Genomic DNA, 20,231 nt, shown 5'->3' on the forward strand with positions numbered 1-20,231 from the left:
TTACCTTATTCTGTTTTGTTGTATTATTTGTTTTGGTACTATAGAAAGAGATTAATGTACGATAATAATAAAAATGTCGTATATATATTCAGAGATAAGAATATAGTATGATCGTATACTAAATATTTTAACAAATACAACAATTGGACACATTTCACAGGTCACAAGTAAACTAGCCTAAGTCCCTTTTGTTCAAATTGTCTTTCAAATTTGATTCCCGTACAACATGCATAAACTCTAGAATTGTACTCACAAACCAAAGGTTTCCAAGGTTGATTATATGGTTTTATTTCGCCTTTGGAAAATCAATTTACAGAACCAAGGCAGTCTACCTTCCAAGAAGATCAACTTTTGTCACGTCCTTTGTGATTGACCTAGTCCAGCCATATTGAGGCCTGCGTTTCTCCAAGATAATCTCTTGAACTTTGGAGCACTCAAAGCCATCTTCTTTGCTTTCTGTACAAAATTGAAACCTAACCTTTGAATCTCCAAATTGTTGGGACGTTTTAGCAAGTTGATATATGTTTCTAGATCATGAACACAAGAAGGGTTATGCATCTTGAAGAAATCAAGCAGCAATTCAACTCCCACATGAGCATAGCACGAGCAGCTCCAAGGAAGATCGTACCTCTCGGCCAAAACCTTCAAACTCTCATTGAAAAAAACCCCTGGAAGCTTCGTGATTGGATCATTAACATTCACAATCCTCAAAACCTTAACTCCTAGCTCCTCACAACGTTCTTTGAAGCCGGAGTTCCCAACTCTAGGCCCTCCAAACGAAAAAACCGTAACTGGTACATTATCATTAGTCGAAACTTCCTTGTTCAATCCAAGCTCAGAAATGTCATATGCAAGTAGAAGAGCAAGCGAGCTCCCCATGCTATGTCCAGCAATGGTGATGCTCATTTCCTCTCCTTGGTACTTATTCAGTACCCTAGAAACCTCCGAAAGAAGCTGCTCCCGGCAACTGGGGAGCCCGAATTTGCTTTGGCTTTCATCTGCAGTATACAAACTTAGAAATCCAGATTCCACTTTCACCTCAGGCCGAGGATTATGAGGATCAAGACGTGCTTCTGTCAATGAGCTCATCAGATTCGCTATCCATTCTGGATTAGTAACTGTACCACGAAATGTGATCAGCAAATCTCTTCTTCCCAGCTTAGCACTTTCATGATCACTGGATACTGCAACATATCCTACCCATCTACCGCAACTGGGGCTATTTTGGATTGGAACATTAATGTCAGGAGTAGCATAAATGTATTTCGTTACCTCATAGCCAGAGTTTTCCAATCCAACTTCATTCAGGAGATTCCTCTTCCCATACTTGCAATTCAAGTATCTTTTCGAGTTGGGATCAAGCTCGAAAGCCTTGTAACATGCAACAACGAACTCCCCATACCGAATAATCTCCTCCCGGAGAAGAGAATCCAAGGGTTCCACTAGGTTTTCCCAGTTGTTCATCCCTTGTATCTCTCTCCAACCACGAGCCAATCTCGAACCTGTAGCCACGACTTTCTTCACCATAGATGGTGCAATTAGGGAAGCAGACATTATTACTGGCTGCTTCCCTAATTGCACTCCATTAGTTTTAAACGATGGAGTACTACTTCCCAAAGATAAACATTTTCCAGATATGTTTTCAGAAAAAACATTTCCAGAAAATGCATAAAAATTGGTATATGCATTATGCATTCTGTGCATACAGGTTGCCATAGCTTGGATCAAGAGAAGAAAAAAAAGGAAAAGGGTGGAGAGTACAAAAAGGGAAAAAAAAGAAGCTCCAAGAGTTTGTGGATGACTAGATTCAGTATGACTAGAGGCAGTGGGGTCTTATATATATGGTGAGGATCTAAAGTATCTAAAGTAAGACTAAACTTGTTTAATGTTATTTGGCGAGTAATTTGACTTTTCAAATCTGGGATTAAGGATTTGATTATGTGGTCGGTTGAGTATAAGTTGGAATTGTTTATTGATTTATATTGCGGCTGTGATAGAAATGAGCAGCGGCTTTGTTTTAAGATTAATTAGAAGTCGAAGTCAACCGTTTGACGCTAAGAGTTGAAAGCGCGGAAGGACAACATATGGGGGGAGGACAGCTCCACAGATTTAGAATTTTCGTCCTTTTTTTTGGGATTATAGTCTGAATAAATAATGTGGACATGCATACTGACAAAGAATGATACACAAACAGTGAAAATGAATTTTGAGCAGATATGATTAGCTCATCACTGTTTTTTGGATGTAGGTGATTCTCAACGTGAATCTTGAGAACCCTAGATGTGATGACAGCCCGCTAGCTTCACAATTTTGGAGGAGAGAAGAATTCAAAATTTATGTTACATTGGACGTGTTTAAATGTCTCGCCATATGTAAACGCATTTTGAGAGAAGTATTCAAAATTTATGTTACATTGGACGTATTTAGATGTCCCATCATATGCAAACGTATTTTGATATCGTCTTTTTATTTTTATAACAATTTTTGTACGTTACATACATTATATTATAAAAAGTGTTACAATATCATCTATTCTGTTTAAGAATAAGTTTATGCAATCAAGATTGGAACTTTGTGGCAAGGATTGAGAAATTTCTCTTTGGATTATGCTTTTTTGAGATGCTTACCAACATGAAAAAAATAATAAAAAAAGAATGCATTTGGGGTTGCTCATTCATTTCAAGTAGCTTTTCTTACAATATATCTACAATATTACCGCATGTATATGGGTAGGGATATTGAGGGTTTAATCCCAATGGCAACTACTTATAGATCATGTCATAAAATTCAAAATGAAATTATACATACATACATACATCTACATATATATGTATATATAATATCAAAATTGTAAATTCCTATGTCATCATAAATCACTATAACCAATTGAAATATAGCCCATGAATATACCAAATAGTATATAAGCCGGCCTATAGATCAAATCTCCCTAATTACTTTTTTTTTTTTTGGTTGAGCAATCTGCCTAAGTACTTTGGTTAGAAGCTAGAAGGTGTGTGTGTGTGTGTGTGTCTGTATATAGATATATCAATGGTGGTAAATCTTAAAAGTATAACAACTCTTCTAAACGTTACAATCGAGCAAGTGTGGAGTTTAGTCAATGATAAATCAGACTCACGTACAGAGCTGTTAATAGCTCCACAATGCGGGTAGGTGGAAGTATGCACATATATATGGTTTTGGGGCGATAAGTTTTTTATTTTTTGAATATTTTTAAAGTTTCACAATATAATTAGAAAAATATTGTTTGCACTTCCATTTTTGTTAATTACATTCTCACTATCATTTTAATTATATAGTTCATGTATAAGAATATACGATAAAATAAATAATGGGAGTGCAAATAACAAAAAATATAGAGTAAATAACATTTCTTTATAATTATTATTAATTTTTCAGATCCATAATATCTAGTAATTATTCTTTTTTTTTTATCATAAGTGTATGGTTGATGTAATTTCTGACTTTATTGAATAAATCTATGTGTGGTCCTTTTGCTAATACCCTCCAAAGTAATATACATCATTTTCCCAATATCTTTTCTTGTCCGAGGCAGTTGGAGGATAAGTTACCAAATGCCACTTTTTCTCCAAATCATCTCGAAATGTCAAGAATAGTACAATGGTAAATTTTGCAATATTAAAGAACGGTTGAAAAACGAAAGGAAACTGAAACTTTCTTGTGGAAAGCTTTTGAGGTAGCCACTGCATGTCAGATACAAAATATCTACAATTCAATGGACTAACCACCAAAGCTTTGTCAACTCTAAAAATTCAATGTGTTACTTTCTTGTTTGTCAACTTATAAACCCTTAGTTCAGACTAGTTACACAAGAAAACCCTACGTGTATGCAATTTCAATATACGTGTGTGTAACGTGGTAATTAGGTAAAACATTGAAGAGGAAAAAGCTATGAATGGCAGAAGTAAATAAATGAAGGTTATTCATTGGTGTATAATGGGTAGGCATTGGATTTCGTGTGTAATGTGGGAGTTAGGGCATCCTTAAAAAATGAAGATCTATGGCATGTTAGTTTGTACGTCATTAGTTTTACAAATCATATATTACAACTAATAACCTCAATACCTTGGTTTTTTTTTTTTTTTGGGCAAATTCCACTTTACCCACCTGTGGTTTAGCCTTTTTTTACATAACTTTCCTATAGTTTCAAAAACTATACATAACCCCCTTATAGTTTGGATTAATGTGTCAAAGTAACGTGAATGATCATTCTTAATGGAATCAGCTAAAATGTCAAAAATACCCTTATATAAAGTTGAAAATTATTTATTAACCAAGGAGGGTTATGTGGATATTTTGAAATCTATAAGAGGGTTATATGGTAAAACATTAAACCATAAGGGCGTTATATGGTAAAATATAGAAATCATATCGATTAATATGTCATGTATTTATAAGGGTAATTTCGACATTTTTAGAAGTTCCGTTACGAGTGACTATTTCCGTCACTTTGATACTTTAATCCAAACCATGAGGTGGTTATGTATAACTTTTGAAACCATAGGGGAGTTATATAAAAAAAATGTCAAACCACAGAGGGGTAAAATGTAATTTGTCCTTTTTTTTTTTGGGCTAAGAACCATATTGGTCGTTATCAACTCAGTATAGCTTGATGTGCCAACCAAGCTCTATAGCCAAGAACAACAACCAAAAAAGAAAAAAAAGAATGAAGTGTGCACAATTTCATCCAGGAATTCTAATCATATTGCAAAAAGATTTGGTGGTTAAAAAAAATAGTTTGAAAAAGGAAAGGTGAGAAAAAAAGAAAAGTCAGCAAGTTCTTGCCTGTCTATTTCTTTTGCTTCGACATAGTTTATTTGACAATATATCCTTACCATTTTCTACCACAATCGTTTGTTTGTTTGATGATATCCTTTCCAATTTCTATTATTTATTATTCTTATTATTGACTTGAGAGAATATGCTGGCTACGTTAGACAACTGCAATTTGGTCGGCGCGCATAATTAGTCACAAGGTTTGCTATATCTAAGTTTGGTGGTAACGAAGAATATTGTTCTCTCAAAGTCTGTGCCTTAATTTCTTCAAGGTGTCAAATAGTCGTTGCATTATCAACGTGTTTAATAATTTATTATTCCCAATCTTCTATTTTATAATTCTTCTGAGTTTCAGTCCAATATTTACTTTAAAAGAATTAATCTTTTTTATTAGGGTAAAATACCAAAAACCCCTCTTGTGGTTTGGAGTTTGGTCACTCTATCTCCTCGTTGTTAAAAAACTTTCACATAACTCCCAAAATACAAAGGGGTTATATGGAAGTTTTTAAATAATAAGGAGGTATCATGACCGAATCCCAAATTACAAAAAGATTTTTTGTATTTTATCCTTTCTATTATGACACTCTATGCATTAGTAGATCTGGATAGATGTCATATATGTGACATGTATTTAAACTGCTACTGTATACACTATAAATGTATAAATAATTTATCCATACTTTAATGTTATTAATGTTCCCGACGTAAATCCTATGTGTAAATTTAATTTATTGTTGTATCTACCTCGAGCCTCTTTACTTGTGGTGGATCAACACTACAGTAAAGCAGATGAGGGGCAATAAAGGTCATTAGTGCTGAAACCCTTTGAAACAATGTACATTATTTTATACACATTATAATTCATCAAAAATAGATCTAATATTAATGGATTGTTTACAAGAACGCATATATGTTACTTTCTTTTTATGAGAATTAATTACACGGCATGATTTGAGTCTTGTATATGAAATTGTCGTATTAGTAGTCCAAATATGGCCAGAAACCTAAAGATGTGACAACTGTCTAGACCCTTTGTCCGTAGATGATGAGGTTTAGTGTAAATGTGTAACTCATATGTGTTAATCTTTTATATACAACATCAATTTTGGATAAATGATAACTATGCAAAAATTGAATTTAAAATTGAATTCAATTTTTACATAAGTCATAAATCCAATCATGGTAGTGTATACTTCAGTTGAGTTACAAAAAAGGTATATGAGTCATAGTGTGTATCTTTATGAGCTTTATACTGTTGTGTTCTCTTTTATTTTTTCCTTTTTGCTTTTCTCTTTTTTTTTTTTTTTGTTTTGTGAAAACCATGTGTTTATTTAGTGTGGGGCATTTGCATATGTTTCAAAAGTTCTCTTGGTTGCTAAAGTAGAAACATCAAAGCTAGGGCTATGTATAGGCTTGTTGGTTGGGTCAGATTTGGATCCGAACCTAACTCCAACTATGTTTTTGACTAAAATGTGGAGATAAAAAGATACTGATCACCTTGGATTCAGATTTCAAAGTCATATGGATGGAAATGACGAACAAGACAATCTAAAGCTAAAAGTAAATTTCTTTGGTTCTTAGGCAAAACACTCCACGCTTAGTTTTTTTTTTTTTTTTTTTTGTGGTCGCAATTGTTCATCTATAGTCCTATGGACAATCTAAAATTAAAAGAAAAAAAAGCCTCGTCTTAAAATAATATTACTTTAAACATAATGCTTTTGATTATGCTCTACATCCTTACTCATTATAGGTTGCCCTACATGTCATTCCGGTACTGGATTATTTACTAGATATTTAACCAAAGATAAATAAATAAATAAAATGCTACACAGTTATATGTGCTCACATTCCTCTTAAAGCAATGGGGTTTAATAGTTATAAAGATCAAAATCTGCTTGAACCATAGCATGTTTGACCTGAGCAAGTATTTTTCATTTTCTACAAAACCATACAAGTCCAATTTGAATTCTTAATAGATCCACATACGTCAATTGCATCATTGTACTTTTATGGTTTTCATGAATTTTTTTTTATCCTTTCAAAAGCAATGACTTAGAATATGTGAAAATTGTTAATTTAATCAGACTTTTTCTCTATCCTATGTGGCACCCTGAATTGATTAGTATTTACTGGTTATTTGTAGGTCATTTGGTGCCTGTAGTTGATAAAGATATAAACTTTAAGTTGTAACCTATGAAAGTGCGATTAGCACTTAAAGGGTGATTTGCATATTCTCAAGATCTTAATGAATCTTTAACTTAGTTTAAGTTTTCAAATGTAGACTTAACCTTGTTATTGATTTAGAACATACGTTAATGAGCCCGGGTATTACAACAGTAGAGGTGCCAATTACAACTCAATTATGTTGACTCATCCAAATCCGCCCACCAATAACCCGTCCAAACTTGCCCACTAATTTTGAATGAGTTTAAATGGATACCCAATTAAATCCATTTAATTGGTGGGTAATGGATTGACTTGATTCACCCATTTTAAAATAGTTATACATTTAAACTCAATTTTTAATTAGTGTTAAGTAAATAAATTTGAATTTATTATTTATCTAATGACAATAAAATACAGTTATTTCTTGTCAAACAACATGCGAAGAAATAAAAAAAAATAATTAGAATTATAAGTGACTCATAAATGGTAATTGGGTATATTTATACCCATTTATAAATAGATATAAATGGGTTGATTCAATTATACCCATTACCTAATTATAACCATCTACAATCCGCCCATGTCATCCATTTTGACACCTAAATTTGCAAATACCATAACTGCAACCAAGAAAATGCTTTCGTACGTATACAGTTGATTTGCCTGATTCTTCGGAATTTTGTGAACTTTCAATGTGACAGATCTTTCTTTGTAGTTTTTAGACGACCAATTGTGTCTTCATTTCCAAGACGGCTCAAAGGCGGGTTCTTCCCAATTGGGAGGACTAGCGTAGAATAGATTGTAGACGAAATTATAGCTTCGAGGAATCGCACGAAGGAAGGACGACGAAAGGTGTTCGCTAGAACAATTCCTAAGGATCCAGCAACGGTTGGAACTGTCCCCGGATCCGCCTTGGAGGGCCTCTGATCTGGAAGTTGGATCCAACCTTGGCCTTTTTGGCTGTCTTCTCATTTTCTTAGTATTTCTTTCCTTTTCGGTTTCAGATGTTTTTAGCCTATAAATAGGTGTCATTAGGACTTTTGTTAGTAGACTTTTAAATAATCGTTATTCAAATATTATCGGTTTATTGTAAGTTTCTTGAATCGTTCTTGAAAGTTGATCTAATGTAGTTTTCATTTTGAATCGCCTATGCATCATATAGTATGATTTTTTTTTATTATAGATAGTTTGTGAAAAAGATTAATGACTTCAAACTTTTAAGGATAGAAAATTGATGGTGGAGTAAATAGTCCAACTTGGCTTCCTTCAATGCCTCTCACAAGTTACTCAATCCAATTTATTATTATTAAAAAAAATTGATGATGAAGTAAATGGTCCACCTTGGCTTCCTTCGATGCCTCTCACAAGTAACTTAATCTAATTTATTACTATTTAAAAACTTAAATAGTAACTAAACTATCCAAGTAGTATACTTAAGGCCACTATATTATTTGTTGGTTTTAAACTCAAATCGCAACAGGGATATATTAGTAGTCATTCCGTTGAATTTCACTATTAAAATAATTATTTTCCATTAGCTTTGGATTATTTATGTCAATTCACAAAAAGCGTCCCTATATCTTTTTACACAAAATGGAGAGTGAGAAAGAGAGAGAGAGAGGGAAAAAAATGGAGAAGCCAACTGCTGTAAATGAAAAGGAAAAGGAAAAATGTGAAAGACAAGCATACCAGTAAATAATATAGTTAGGTTTCTTTGATGAGTAAATTTTATATATACTTACAATGTATACATTATTACTGTTGAATTCATGACACATATGCAAAAACTGAATTTTAAATTTAAATTTTGTTTAGTTGTCATTTATTTGAGATTGACAATATATAAACTGTTAGTGTAAAAAAGATTAAACAAAACATATTGAGTAGCCAAAAGTATACTATTTCAATTATTTAGATGGCAACAAATTTTTTTGCCCTTACCACTGCATGCCATACTCGTGAACAGGGACAAAACTAGGGGATTAGGGCTGAAGTTTTACATAATTCAATTTTCCTCCCTTACAAAATTAGATATTGTCAAATTAAATACTCTTGCTCTTGAAAAAACCTAAAAATATTTAGATTATACATTTAAATTTATGTATATTAAAGTTTGCCTTCTCGAGATATATTTTCTGGTACATGACGCATGTGATATCCCACATCGAACCTAGGAGAAGAAAAATAATCATATATAACGTCCGATCCATTCGATAATTAATAATTTTGAATTAACCATTTTGAACTCATGGTTTTCAGAGTGAATCTCGCATGGTGTTATGGTTTTGACTATACAAGGAAGTGCAAGTAACTGAGTGTTGTGTGGGGCTAAGTGCATGTTTGATAGGGGCCTCTTCCAGAACTCATACGATCCAACCCTAGAATTCGCACATGACTAAATCCACCTCTAGAATTTACGCATGAAAGTGGACATGCGCATGACTAAGTGGACAGTCGATCCACCTCTAGAATTCGCACATGACTAAATCCACCTCTAGAAAGTGGACAGGTGCATAATTAAGTGGACAGTTTAAATTGGAACGGACTTTGCAAGGACACAAAGTTCCAAAGGTGATGAGAGTGTGATATTTTACATTAAATCCAGGAGAAGAAAAAGAATTGTATATAATGTCCTGTCCGCGAGATTATTAATAATTTTGATTTAACTATTGTCAACCGTGATTTTCAAAGGCTATTGGGCCAGCCCAGCGGCGCGGGGCTTTACAACACACAAGTCATGTATCATATACAAATGCATATGAATGGAAAGAGCACGTCACAGACACATTACCACATAGAGATTCTCAATGCCCCTGCAAGTTTCTATTAGATTAGAGCTATTTTAGCAGACATCAGTCACCTTTATATACCACAAATATAAAAAATTAGTCTCATCATAATAACATAAGAGTAAAACACAGGTTTGGGTGCCTCTTACTTTTTTATGCTAGTATTGCAATATATCTTTCTAATATAAAAATGGTACGTCAGAAATGCATGTGAAAAATCCAGTGGAGCGGATAATAATAAATGTATTAAAGAATGAACTAGAGCTAGAAAAAAAAAAAAGATGAACACTAAAATAAGAACTTCAGAATTGGCCAGCTAAACCAGCGGCCCTTTATATGTCTTTTCCCTTTTCAGCTTCCCCTGCCCTTTGTGTTGCTTTGTCATTGGGCTTTATGCGTTGAACATTCGATGTTGATGTTTTAAAGTACAATTTAATAAGTACTATTTTTGTCACCTGGTATGACCTTTATAAACATCAATTGTTTTGTCAAAATGACAATGAAATTGTATTGTCACGGACCCATTCTTTGAGTTAAAGTTTGAAGAATAAATATATTTCATATGAATGTAGTATTGGCCGGTTAGGATAGGTTAACTATTGTACTAGAAGGTAACCTTTTTATGACTTTTTCAAAATGTATGCTAAGAATCACATTTAACAAATGTGGTGGCTGAGTTAATTTAGTCTAAAAGTACAATTTAGGTTTAGGACACCAACAACAAAAGAATTCTTGCTAGAAAAAGATATATACATGATATCTAATTCTTGTTTGTTAAGAATTATAACCCATATTTATTGCCAACGTATATAAGAATCTAATGGGCCACACATATTAATAACTTTTTAGTTGGATTAAATGAATTTCAAGTAGGGACTTGATAAGGGGAAGGGAGTGTAAGTGAGAGGTCTTGGGTTCGAGTCCTCCTACTTACACCAAAAAAAAGGAGAAAAAAGCACAAGTAGGGACTTGATAGATGAGTATTTATAACTTATAATTTAGTTTGTGACACAAATTAAATTTGAGGGACTTATAGTACACATAAGTTTAAGTCTTCCAAATACAAGTGTTATATTAGAATAAGGAATTTGAATCCTATTGGAAATAGACTTAAGTTTCGATAAGGATATGGACAACTTATTTTTCTATAAATACTCACTAAACTTTTGCTAGCAAGATTAATCGACACATAAATTGTCTTGTGAGATTTTTGAGAAAAATCTTGAGAGAAAGATACCCAAAATTCATCCAAGAAAATAAGAATAAAAAATCACATATCTTATTTCTCTTATTACGGCAAGTTTTTCATGGTGAAAAATTAGGATTTTTTTCAATCAATTTGTAGGAGATGTTTTAACAATATCTAGCACTAATCTAGTTTAAACTAATTTGACCTAAGATGGTTCAATCTAAAGAGTTAAGAAGGTAAGTGACATTTGTGTGAGTGATCCTTAAATTTAAAATTTTCACTGTGCATGTCTCTATGATTCCTTACATTGGTAGTAGAGTTAATTTTGATTAACTCATGTGACAAATTTGCTTAATTGTCATGGATGGTGATTAGATCACGATTATATGCTGTTCTTGAAGTTAGTTTTGGTTTTTATATAAATGAAGTTGGTTGCAAAATATTGTAGAATTTTTCATGAATATTTTCGTAGTCGTCAAACAATTGAACAAAGTCCCATTGCGGTTTTATTGTGTGCGATGATTAGAGGTGCAAACGAACCGAGTCGAGTCGAACTTTGGCCTTATCTAGTTGAGCCTTCAGTTAATTTTATGAACCTCGAACTCGAGCTCGAGCTCGAGGAGCTCAAAATGTCAAGCTCGAACTGGAGTTCGACTCGAGTTTAAAAAATAAAAATAAATATTATTATTTTATTTTTAAAAATAAAAAATAATTATTTTATTTTAAAAATGAATAAAATAATAATTTTTTAACAAATAATAAAATATTAAGGATATATATATAATTTTACAATTAAAATGAAAAATAAAAAAAAATAATCGAGTTTAATGTTTTTGAGTTCAAACTCTACTCGATTAGCTCGAGCCCGACTCGACTCGTATTCGAGCCCTAGCTATGATCACTAAAAGGAAAAATAAAACAGAAACGGAAAATGAAAAAAAATAAGGTGGCATCTTGATTGGTCATAATAAATCACGTGGGATAGCAATTGCATGTCAATGGCGTAAAACTTTGTGATCACCCTTGGGTTTTATGTATATAATGTGGCCGAGTTAAATGCTATGTTTGTTCTTCCTCCACATAACCAGTCTCGCGGTCGAGATCTTGTGGATCAAATTGGAAACTAATCAATAAAAAGAAATACGTTGTTCTGGCTGATCGTGAAGACCACGGATTAGTCACTTTGATGGTGATTAATCACGGTTTATCACGGTCAAGTAAAACGATGTATTTTTTTTCCCTTGCATCAATTAGATTGTTGCATGGGTTTCCTATGTACTGGTTGCTGTTTAACCATCAAATAATAAGAAGAAACATGACTGGTTGGTTATGATCAGCCTATAAAAGTCAGGAAAAAGCAGCGAGAATATGCTGCTGGAAATTGAATTAAAAATTCTGATTTGCAGCGGGTTTTACAGTAATTGTTTTCAGCGGATGTTTTGTTGCGTTTTCCACTCTTCGTTACTTCAAATTCTAGCCATAAGATAGTGATGAAGATGAAGGCTTTGATTGGCTAATTGTTGCTCGAAATTTTCTAGAAAAAGGAAATTCAAGAAACAAGTTAGCTACCAATGACAAATAGGATTTGTCATTGATTTCCTTTTATAATTGGTTTTCTAAACTAATATGAAAAGTACCTCTATTTCTAATGTGATTAGAATTATGGTATTTTTCTGAAAATTTAGAAATCCAATTGGTAAAGAAATTGTTCAACTGAGTTTGGAAACTTACTAAATTTTAGTGAGACTAAAATTAAGAAAGTTTAACCAACTTTAGAAACTTCTAAATTTGATGAGATTAAACATGGTAAGTGTTCAAATACCTTTTTTAGAAACTACCTAATATGATGATATCAAATTTAGGAAAGTGATCTAAAATTAGCGTTTGAATTTCTAAAGTGGTTTAAAGGAAAATTTCCAAAATCAAGTGAATTAGAAAATTCTAGTTGGACTAGAAAATCCTAATTTAGACTTGGTCTCATAATCGGATTATGAAAGACTTTTATTCATGGTCTTCAAATATTGAAAATTGCTCTAATGAGATTAGAAAGTTTTTTTCATAATTTTAAAATAAATAGAAAGAAAAGCTTCAAGAATTGAAACTTTCAATGGTTTAAAGTTGGAGCATATAATGATTCTTGATTAGAATTATATAAACACTTTATTATGCTTTTATTTAATATTGTATTGTGTGAATGCATGATGGATAGTAATGGACTAAAACTAATGTGATTGTTTTTTTTAGAGCAAATTGCGCGAAATGTCACTTAACTATTTCAAAATGCCGGTTCTGATCACTAAACTTTTTTATTAGCCAAAAATGTCACTGAACTAGTAAATTTGTACCATTTTAGTCATTCCGTGTATTTATGCCGTTAGGAGAGACGAAAAATCACTTTTTAGGGGCAATTTCGTCTACACCTGTTAAAAAATTTAGACCCTCCTTCTTCTTCGTCCTCATCTTCTTCCTCAAAGTCACAGCAAAAATTAGACCCACCTGAATTTCTCTGCCCAATTTCTGGGTCTTTGATGTCTAAAAATCAAAGACCCAGACTCCCTGGGCAGCCCTCCGAATCTCAGACTCCCGTGACTTAGTTAGTACAAAGCTGCCACACAATTCTCACGTGTTGATTCGGACGAGTCAGACTCACTTCCATCCCGCAAAATTGCCACCAGGCTGGCCACCGCGCCGCCATCCAACAATGCCGACCGCCCCTCCAGTGACACCGCCAAATTGCATGAAAAACATTCCCTTTTCTCTTTTCTTCTTTTTCCTTCTTTTCTTTCTTTCTTTCTTTCTTTCCTTCTCTTCTTTCTTCCTTCTTCCTGCTGTCCGCCGCCGCCCCCATCACGTCGCTGCCCGCCGCTCGATCTCCACCAGCCGCGCGCCACTCCAGTCGCGCGACCAGCGCGCCACGCTGCCTCCCTCCAGCTCCAACCCTCCGCGCGCCCATCCTATACGCCAGCGGACAGCGCGCAGCAGCCGGCCACCTGGTCGCGCGCCGCCGCGGCTATCAGCACTCACACGCCGCACGCCAGCCGTGCGTCTCTTCCGCAGCCAGCGCGCGACGTCTCCCTCTCTGCGCAGCTAGCGCGCGCGAGCTCCAGCACCAGCAGCCATCAGCAGCTTTCTGCGCAACTCCACCGTGCGCAGATCCAGCTCCTCAGCAGACCTCGCACGAGCTCAACCACGGGAGCGACCCTCGCCGCCGCGCCTCCAACCGAGCAGAAAACAAAAATGAAGGGTTATTCTCTACCCCTCTCAGCAGCTCCGTTTCAGAAACTGAAGGTTCCTGTTGAGAGGCCGTTTTTGCTTGAACAATGGTGGTTTCCATGGAAGAATAATCAGGTGGGGAGGGGATTTCGACACGGGATTGTCGACACCGGTTGATAATTGAAGATTTAAGAGCTAAATTAGGAATTACAGCGAAAAAATCAGGGGTTGAGCCATCGGATAAATTTGGGATAACTCCTAAATCCTTGCAAACTTGAACAGCAACCCGCTCTAAAGTTTGGCCAGAAGAAATCACCACAGGATCAGACATCAAAGACCCAGAAATTGGGCAGAATAATTCAGCAATTGGGTCTAATTTTTGCTGTGATTTTGAGGAAGAAGATGAGGACGAAGAAGAATGAGGGTCTAAATTTTTTAACAAATGTGTAGACAAAATTGCCCCCAAAAAAGTGACTTTCCGTCTCTCCTAACGGCACAAATACACGGAGTGATCAAAATGGTACAGATTTACGAGTTCAGTGACATTTCGCGCTAATAAAAAAATTTAGTGACCAGAACCGGCACTTTGAAATAGTTTAGTGACATTTCACGCAATTCGCTCTTTTTTTTATTGGCAAAACCCCGTACACAGGGTGGGGATGTCAACCCCAGATTTTATTAGAATTAACCAACAAATACAATGAGTGTAATGGTCATAACTCCATGATACAATGCCACTAGTCTAAGCCTTGTTAGATTGCATACGTAGATGGGGGAATTCCCTACTATCTAATTGTAGAGAGGCCCTAACCTCTACCGGGAGATGATGTAACACAGTACAGTAAAATTCTGTTGACACACGTAATCCTGCTAGTTTATCTGACGTGGAATTCGCCTCTCTAAGCACATGTGAGAGAGATGCAGTTAAAGAAGATCATATGTCTCTAATTTTCTTCCATGTGTTGCACAAAGCCCACTTGGACACTACCCCAGTAGAAACTAGTCGCACCAGGCACTTCGAGTCTACTTCCACAAGCAAAGGTCTCGTGGAGATCTGTTGGTATAATTGAAGACCATACAGCAATGATGAGCTTTCCGCCCTCAAGATATGCATCTTCCCAAATTCCTTGTAAAATGCAAAAATCAGTCGTCCCTCCGAGTCTCTGAGCAGACCACCCCCATGCGCCCTGTCCTGATAGACACTGGCATCAGTGTTCAGTTTTACGTAGAGATATGGCGGGTGCTTCCATGATACAGCCACACTCCTCTTCACCCTCAATCGTTGGACAACAAACTATGCCCATGGATCATCAGGATCACCCCTAAAATGACTCACCGCGAGCTTTTTTGCCAGCCCCAACTGTTCCACAAATCCATCGACAAGGGAAATAATCTCGCACGTCTCATATCCCTCCCCATCAAAGCGTGCCCTATTCCTAGTCTTCCATAGAAACCATAGCACTGACAAAGGTATAAAGGTCCTTATATGCTCTTACGTTACTAAGGAGGTTGAACAGAACCAAGTTAACAACATTGCTGAGACTGAAGAGGTGTGGGATTCCAGTATCCCAAATCTTCTTCTGAAATGTAGCCAAACCTCCATAGCTATTCGCCCTGCGACAGACAAATGCATTACAGACTCTTCTGTGAAGAACAATAAGAGCACCTAGATGCCATTGGGATCTTACGATTCTTCAAATTCGTATCTAGTGAAACCAAGTTTCGTTCAACTCTCCATGCACAAAATGACTTCTTTAATGGCACTATGTTATTCCAAAGAAACCTATCCACCAAGAATAACTCCGCTCTGACGGACAACCTCCCAAAGTGGACTTGATCGAGAATTCGTGAGAGGGTGACCTCATCCAAACCATACAATCGTCTTGTTCTGGGAATAAATCAATATAGGTATCCTATATTTGTAGAACCAGCTGGGGCAGCAACCAAACCATCAATTTCTCAACATTCCAACCCATGGCACCATAGAACTCTGCCAACAGCATATGGGGTAGGTCTTGAATGGAGATCAAATCCACGAGGGGTAAATCAAATAGCCAACGGTCATACCAAAAATCCACGAAGCCTTTGCCCACGCACCATCTAATGTTGCTTTTTGCAGTAGTTTGAATATTCTCCAATCGTCTCCAAGATAAAGGGGGTTTTTCTACTTTGACTTGCAGAGGATGACATCCTTTAATGTATTTGACATGCATAAAGTCTACCTAGATCGAGTCCCTTTTCCTCAAATGCTACCAAAGCTTACAAGCGAAAGCTAAGCCCATTTAGTGAAATGTCAAAAACCCAACCTGCCCTCTTCAATAGGATAGCAAAGGCACTCCCAAGATGTCCAGTGGATGCCCTTCGACCCCCCAGCCTTGTCCCACAAGAAAGCATTGCAAATTCTCCCCAGCTTGACTAGCACCGCCTTAGGTGGTTCTAGGACTTGTAGCAAATACATAGGCATTGAGGCAAGAACATGACGTATCAACACCAATTTACCCCCAACCGATAACATTCGCGAGCTCCAATGGAATAATCATTCTCTCATCATAGCTACTAGAGGATCGAATAAGGCACATGTGACTCTTCCCCTGGATATCGGTGCCCCCAAATATGTAAAAGGAAGAAGTTGCTGCTGAAATTGTAGACTTGAAACCACCATTGCATGATGCTCATCAGAAGCTCGGATAGATAGCACATATGCACTTTTACCTGCATTAATTTTTTGACCAGAGTAAAACTGACAAGCAACAAGAAATGATTGCAAGGCATCCAAACAATCCTTTGAGCAGCGAATAAAAATCAAGATATCGTCTGTGAATGCCAACTAAGGGACCCGCAACCTGCCGAAACAAAAAACTTGCTTTCATCCTGCCAAAACAAATGATTCAAACCTCGTCCTAAAAACTCTGCCACTAGTAAAAATAGAGCCGGGGAAAGAGGATCCCTTTGCCTAGCTCTCCTTGTTGCTTCAAAGAAACTCACCGGCAACCCATTGATCAATACCAAAAACCAATTATTCGACAAGGTTCGGAAAATTAGATCTACCACCCACTCATGGAAGCGAAATCGCCGAAGCATAAATATCAGGAAACTCCATTCCACTCTGTCACATGCCTTTTCCATGTCTAGTTTCAACATTAAATCTGGACAACACAATCGACGATCTAAATCCAATGCCAACTCCTGCGCCAGCAAAATATTATCAGTTATGCTCCTGCTAGGCACAAATCCTGATTGCCAAGGCAGAACCAACTTCGAGTGCAACAAATTAAGTCAATTCGTCAAAATTTTTGAGATAATCTTCGAGCTAAGATTGCATAGGCTAATAGGCCTGAATTATCGCTATTTCGTTGCCTTCGAGACTTTTGGAATTAAGACTATCAGAGCACTAGAAAAACCTTGAGGAAGTTGAGCGCCCTCAAAAACTCCTGAACTGCTTCTAATAAATCCTTTGTATGATCGCCCAACATTTTTAGTAAAAACCCACCCTAAAATCATCTGGGCCTGGGGCACTATCTGGCGACATCAAAAAAATCGCTTCTTTCAATTCCTCCCTAGTTGGCAGTTTTTTAACAATTCATTATCCTCATGACTCAGTGATGGAAGTGTAAAATTTAGGGTTAGATTAACTCAGCCTTCCCGTTCCGATGTGAACAATGATGAAAAAAAAACTTCAGCTGAATTTTTAATCTCCTCCTCATCTTCAATCCATTGGCCCGTATCACTCTGGATTCTCGCTATAAAATTAAAACTTTGCCGCTGCTTAACAATCGAGTGGAAGAACTTGGTATTGGCATCCCCCTGCTAGATCCATTTAATGGTTGACTTTTGTTTCCAGTACTCACATTCCGCAGCTAGTGCACGATCATATTTTGCCCGAACTTCCCCCAACTGTGACTTGGAAACCTCGTCTCGAACCAAATCAAACTCTGACTGACAAAACTGCAAGTTAACTTCTGCATCTCTCACTGCTCGAAATATATCCCCAAAAGACTGTTTGTTCCAAAGTCGAAGTTTGGCTTTAATATGCAACAATTTCCTAAAAAATGCAGCCATACCAACCCCATGAACAAGCATAGACCAAGCTTCCCAAACCACCTCCATGAAGCCCGAATGTTTAGCCCAAGCATTAATGAAATGAAAAGAAGACTCGTGTTGCGTGGCAGATCACACTTGATTAACAGCAGGGCATGATCAGATCTGCCACATAGCATATGAGACACCTTTGTCACCTCAAAAAGATTTGTCCAATCTTCATTTACTAATGCTCTATCCAGCCTTCGCCACAGACTGCTATTAGTCTAAGTAAATAGCGGACCATCAAAACCAATATCCGATAGATTACATTTGATAATAGCCTCATTAAATTCATCCATTTTACGGCTATTGGGGGTAGCACCCCAGAGCACTCAGCTACAGTAGAGATCACATTGAAATCTCCCGCCACCAACCATGGCCCTAGGAGCCATTCTTGAACGTCCTCCATTTCCTTCCAAAGGTCCCGACTTCCCACTCTTGTACATTTGGCATAGACGGCCGAAAAATTGAAAGAAAGCCCCACCCATGAAACTAGCATGTGCACCAATTGAGTACCAACTTCATGAAATTGCAATGACAATTCGACCTTCCAAAGAACCCAAACTTTATGAGAAAATTCTAAAACTATTATGGAAAAAAAAAAATTTCTATTTGAGGAGTTGTTTGTGTTGGGGTTTCTAAGAATAGATAGTTCGCATTTACCGAATACGAGCTCAATGAGTTCGCATTCAGCAAATGCGATTTATTATTGGATTTCTGATTTTGCAAAAATCTAAAAAAAAAAATTTGCTTCAGACCTCGCATTTGTCAAATGCGAGGTCAGGCAACCTTCATTAAAGTCTAATGAAAAAAGGCTTTGTGGCAGGCAACCTTCATTAAACTCTAATGAAAAAAGGCTTTGTGGCACAATGGATGCACCATGATTTTTGTTCAATAAACTGATTCGACAAGGGGGAAAAAAGGCTTTGTGGTTGAATGGGGAACAACTATTGGGCATTGGCATACTTATAGAAATGTTTTACGTAGATATACAAGGACAGACCTACTAATTAACATATTAAGTGAAATTCACTTGACATATTAAATGGAATCAAATAAGACCCTTATATGTTGACTTGAAAATTTTTTTTTATTGGTTCAACAATAATTACGAGATATGGTTAAAAGTTACTTTGGACCGACATAAAATATCTTGTATTTTTTGTATTGCATCTGTCCGGTGAGTTTAATGAAATCAGTCATGCTGAAATATATTTCATAAATCCTACGTCGACAACCTTAAATTCAACAGCTGCTGTGTAGTATTCAACCAAAATTCTTACCCAAAGGGAAAACGAACTTGAGACACAAATTGGCTGAAAGGCCAGAGCCAACAGTATAAACTTAAAAGACTACCCAAAAAACTTATTTCCGTAAAATACACTAAAGCTTCAGACCTCGCATTCAGACCTCGCATTTGCATTTATACGCTTTTTGCAAACTATTCATGTTAAGTGTGTGGAAATTTATTGGAAACATGGAAAACGTAGATATGGCCAGACCTGGTTCAGAAGTCCAAAGATGGAGGTTTGGATGCCTGACCAATGCGACAAATGCGAGGTCTGAAGCAAAATTTTTTTTTTTAGATTTTTACAAAATCAGAAATTCAATAATAAATAGTGAGCTCGCATTTAGCAAATGCGAACATCACTTAGACAGAATGCCAAACTCAAAAAGCCCTATTTGTAGAAAAATTTTAAATTTCATCATAAATTTAGAAATTTCTCCAAACTTTATAGTCTAGGAAAGATTGAGCTTTAGAGAATTGTAATCGACGGCAAATTAAAGGTAAGGAGTCTATAGTTGTCATGGGTTCCAACAACACTAGTAGCTGAATACGATTTTGAGAACATAATTTATGAAGATATCTTTGCGAATCAACTCGGGAAACGCCCCTAATATTCCATACTATAAAAATTATTGGACTAATCATGAGAAACGATAGACGCATTAATTTGAGAAAGAAACTGCTTTAGCTT

General features: G+C 36.0%; 1 protein-coding gene across 1 annotated transcript; it reads right to left on the reverse strand.

The window, feature by feature from the left end:
- Positions 1-354: 354 nt before the first annotated feature.
- LOC113737408 (galactolipase DONGLE, chloroplastic-like) lies at positions 355-1,716 on the reverse strand. The gene has a single exon (XM_027264647.1). It carries the CDS (start codon positions 1,714-1,716, stop codon positions 355-357), a length of 1,362 nt encoding a protein of 453 aa, XP_027120448.1.
- Between the last annotated feature and the right edge of the window lie 18,515 nt (positions 1,717-20,231).

Source organism: Coffea arabica, chromosome 3e (assembly GCF_036785885.1).
Source record: "Coffea arabica cultivar ET-39 chromosome 3e, Coffea Arabica ET-39 HiFi, whole genome shotgun sequence".
Lineage (NCBI taxonomy): Eukaryota > Viridiplantae > Streptophyta > Magnoliopsida > Gentianales > Rubiaceae > Coffea > Coffea arabica.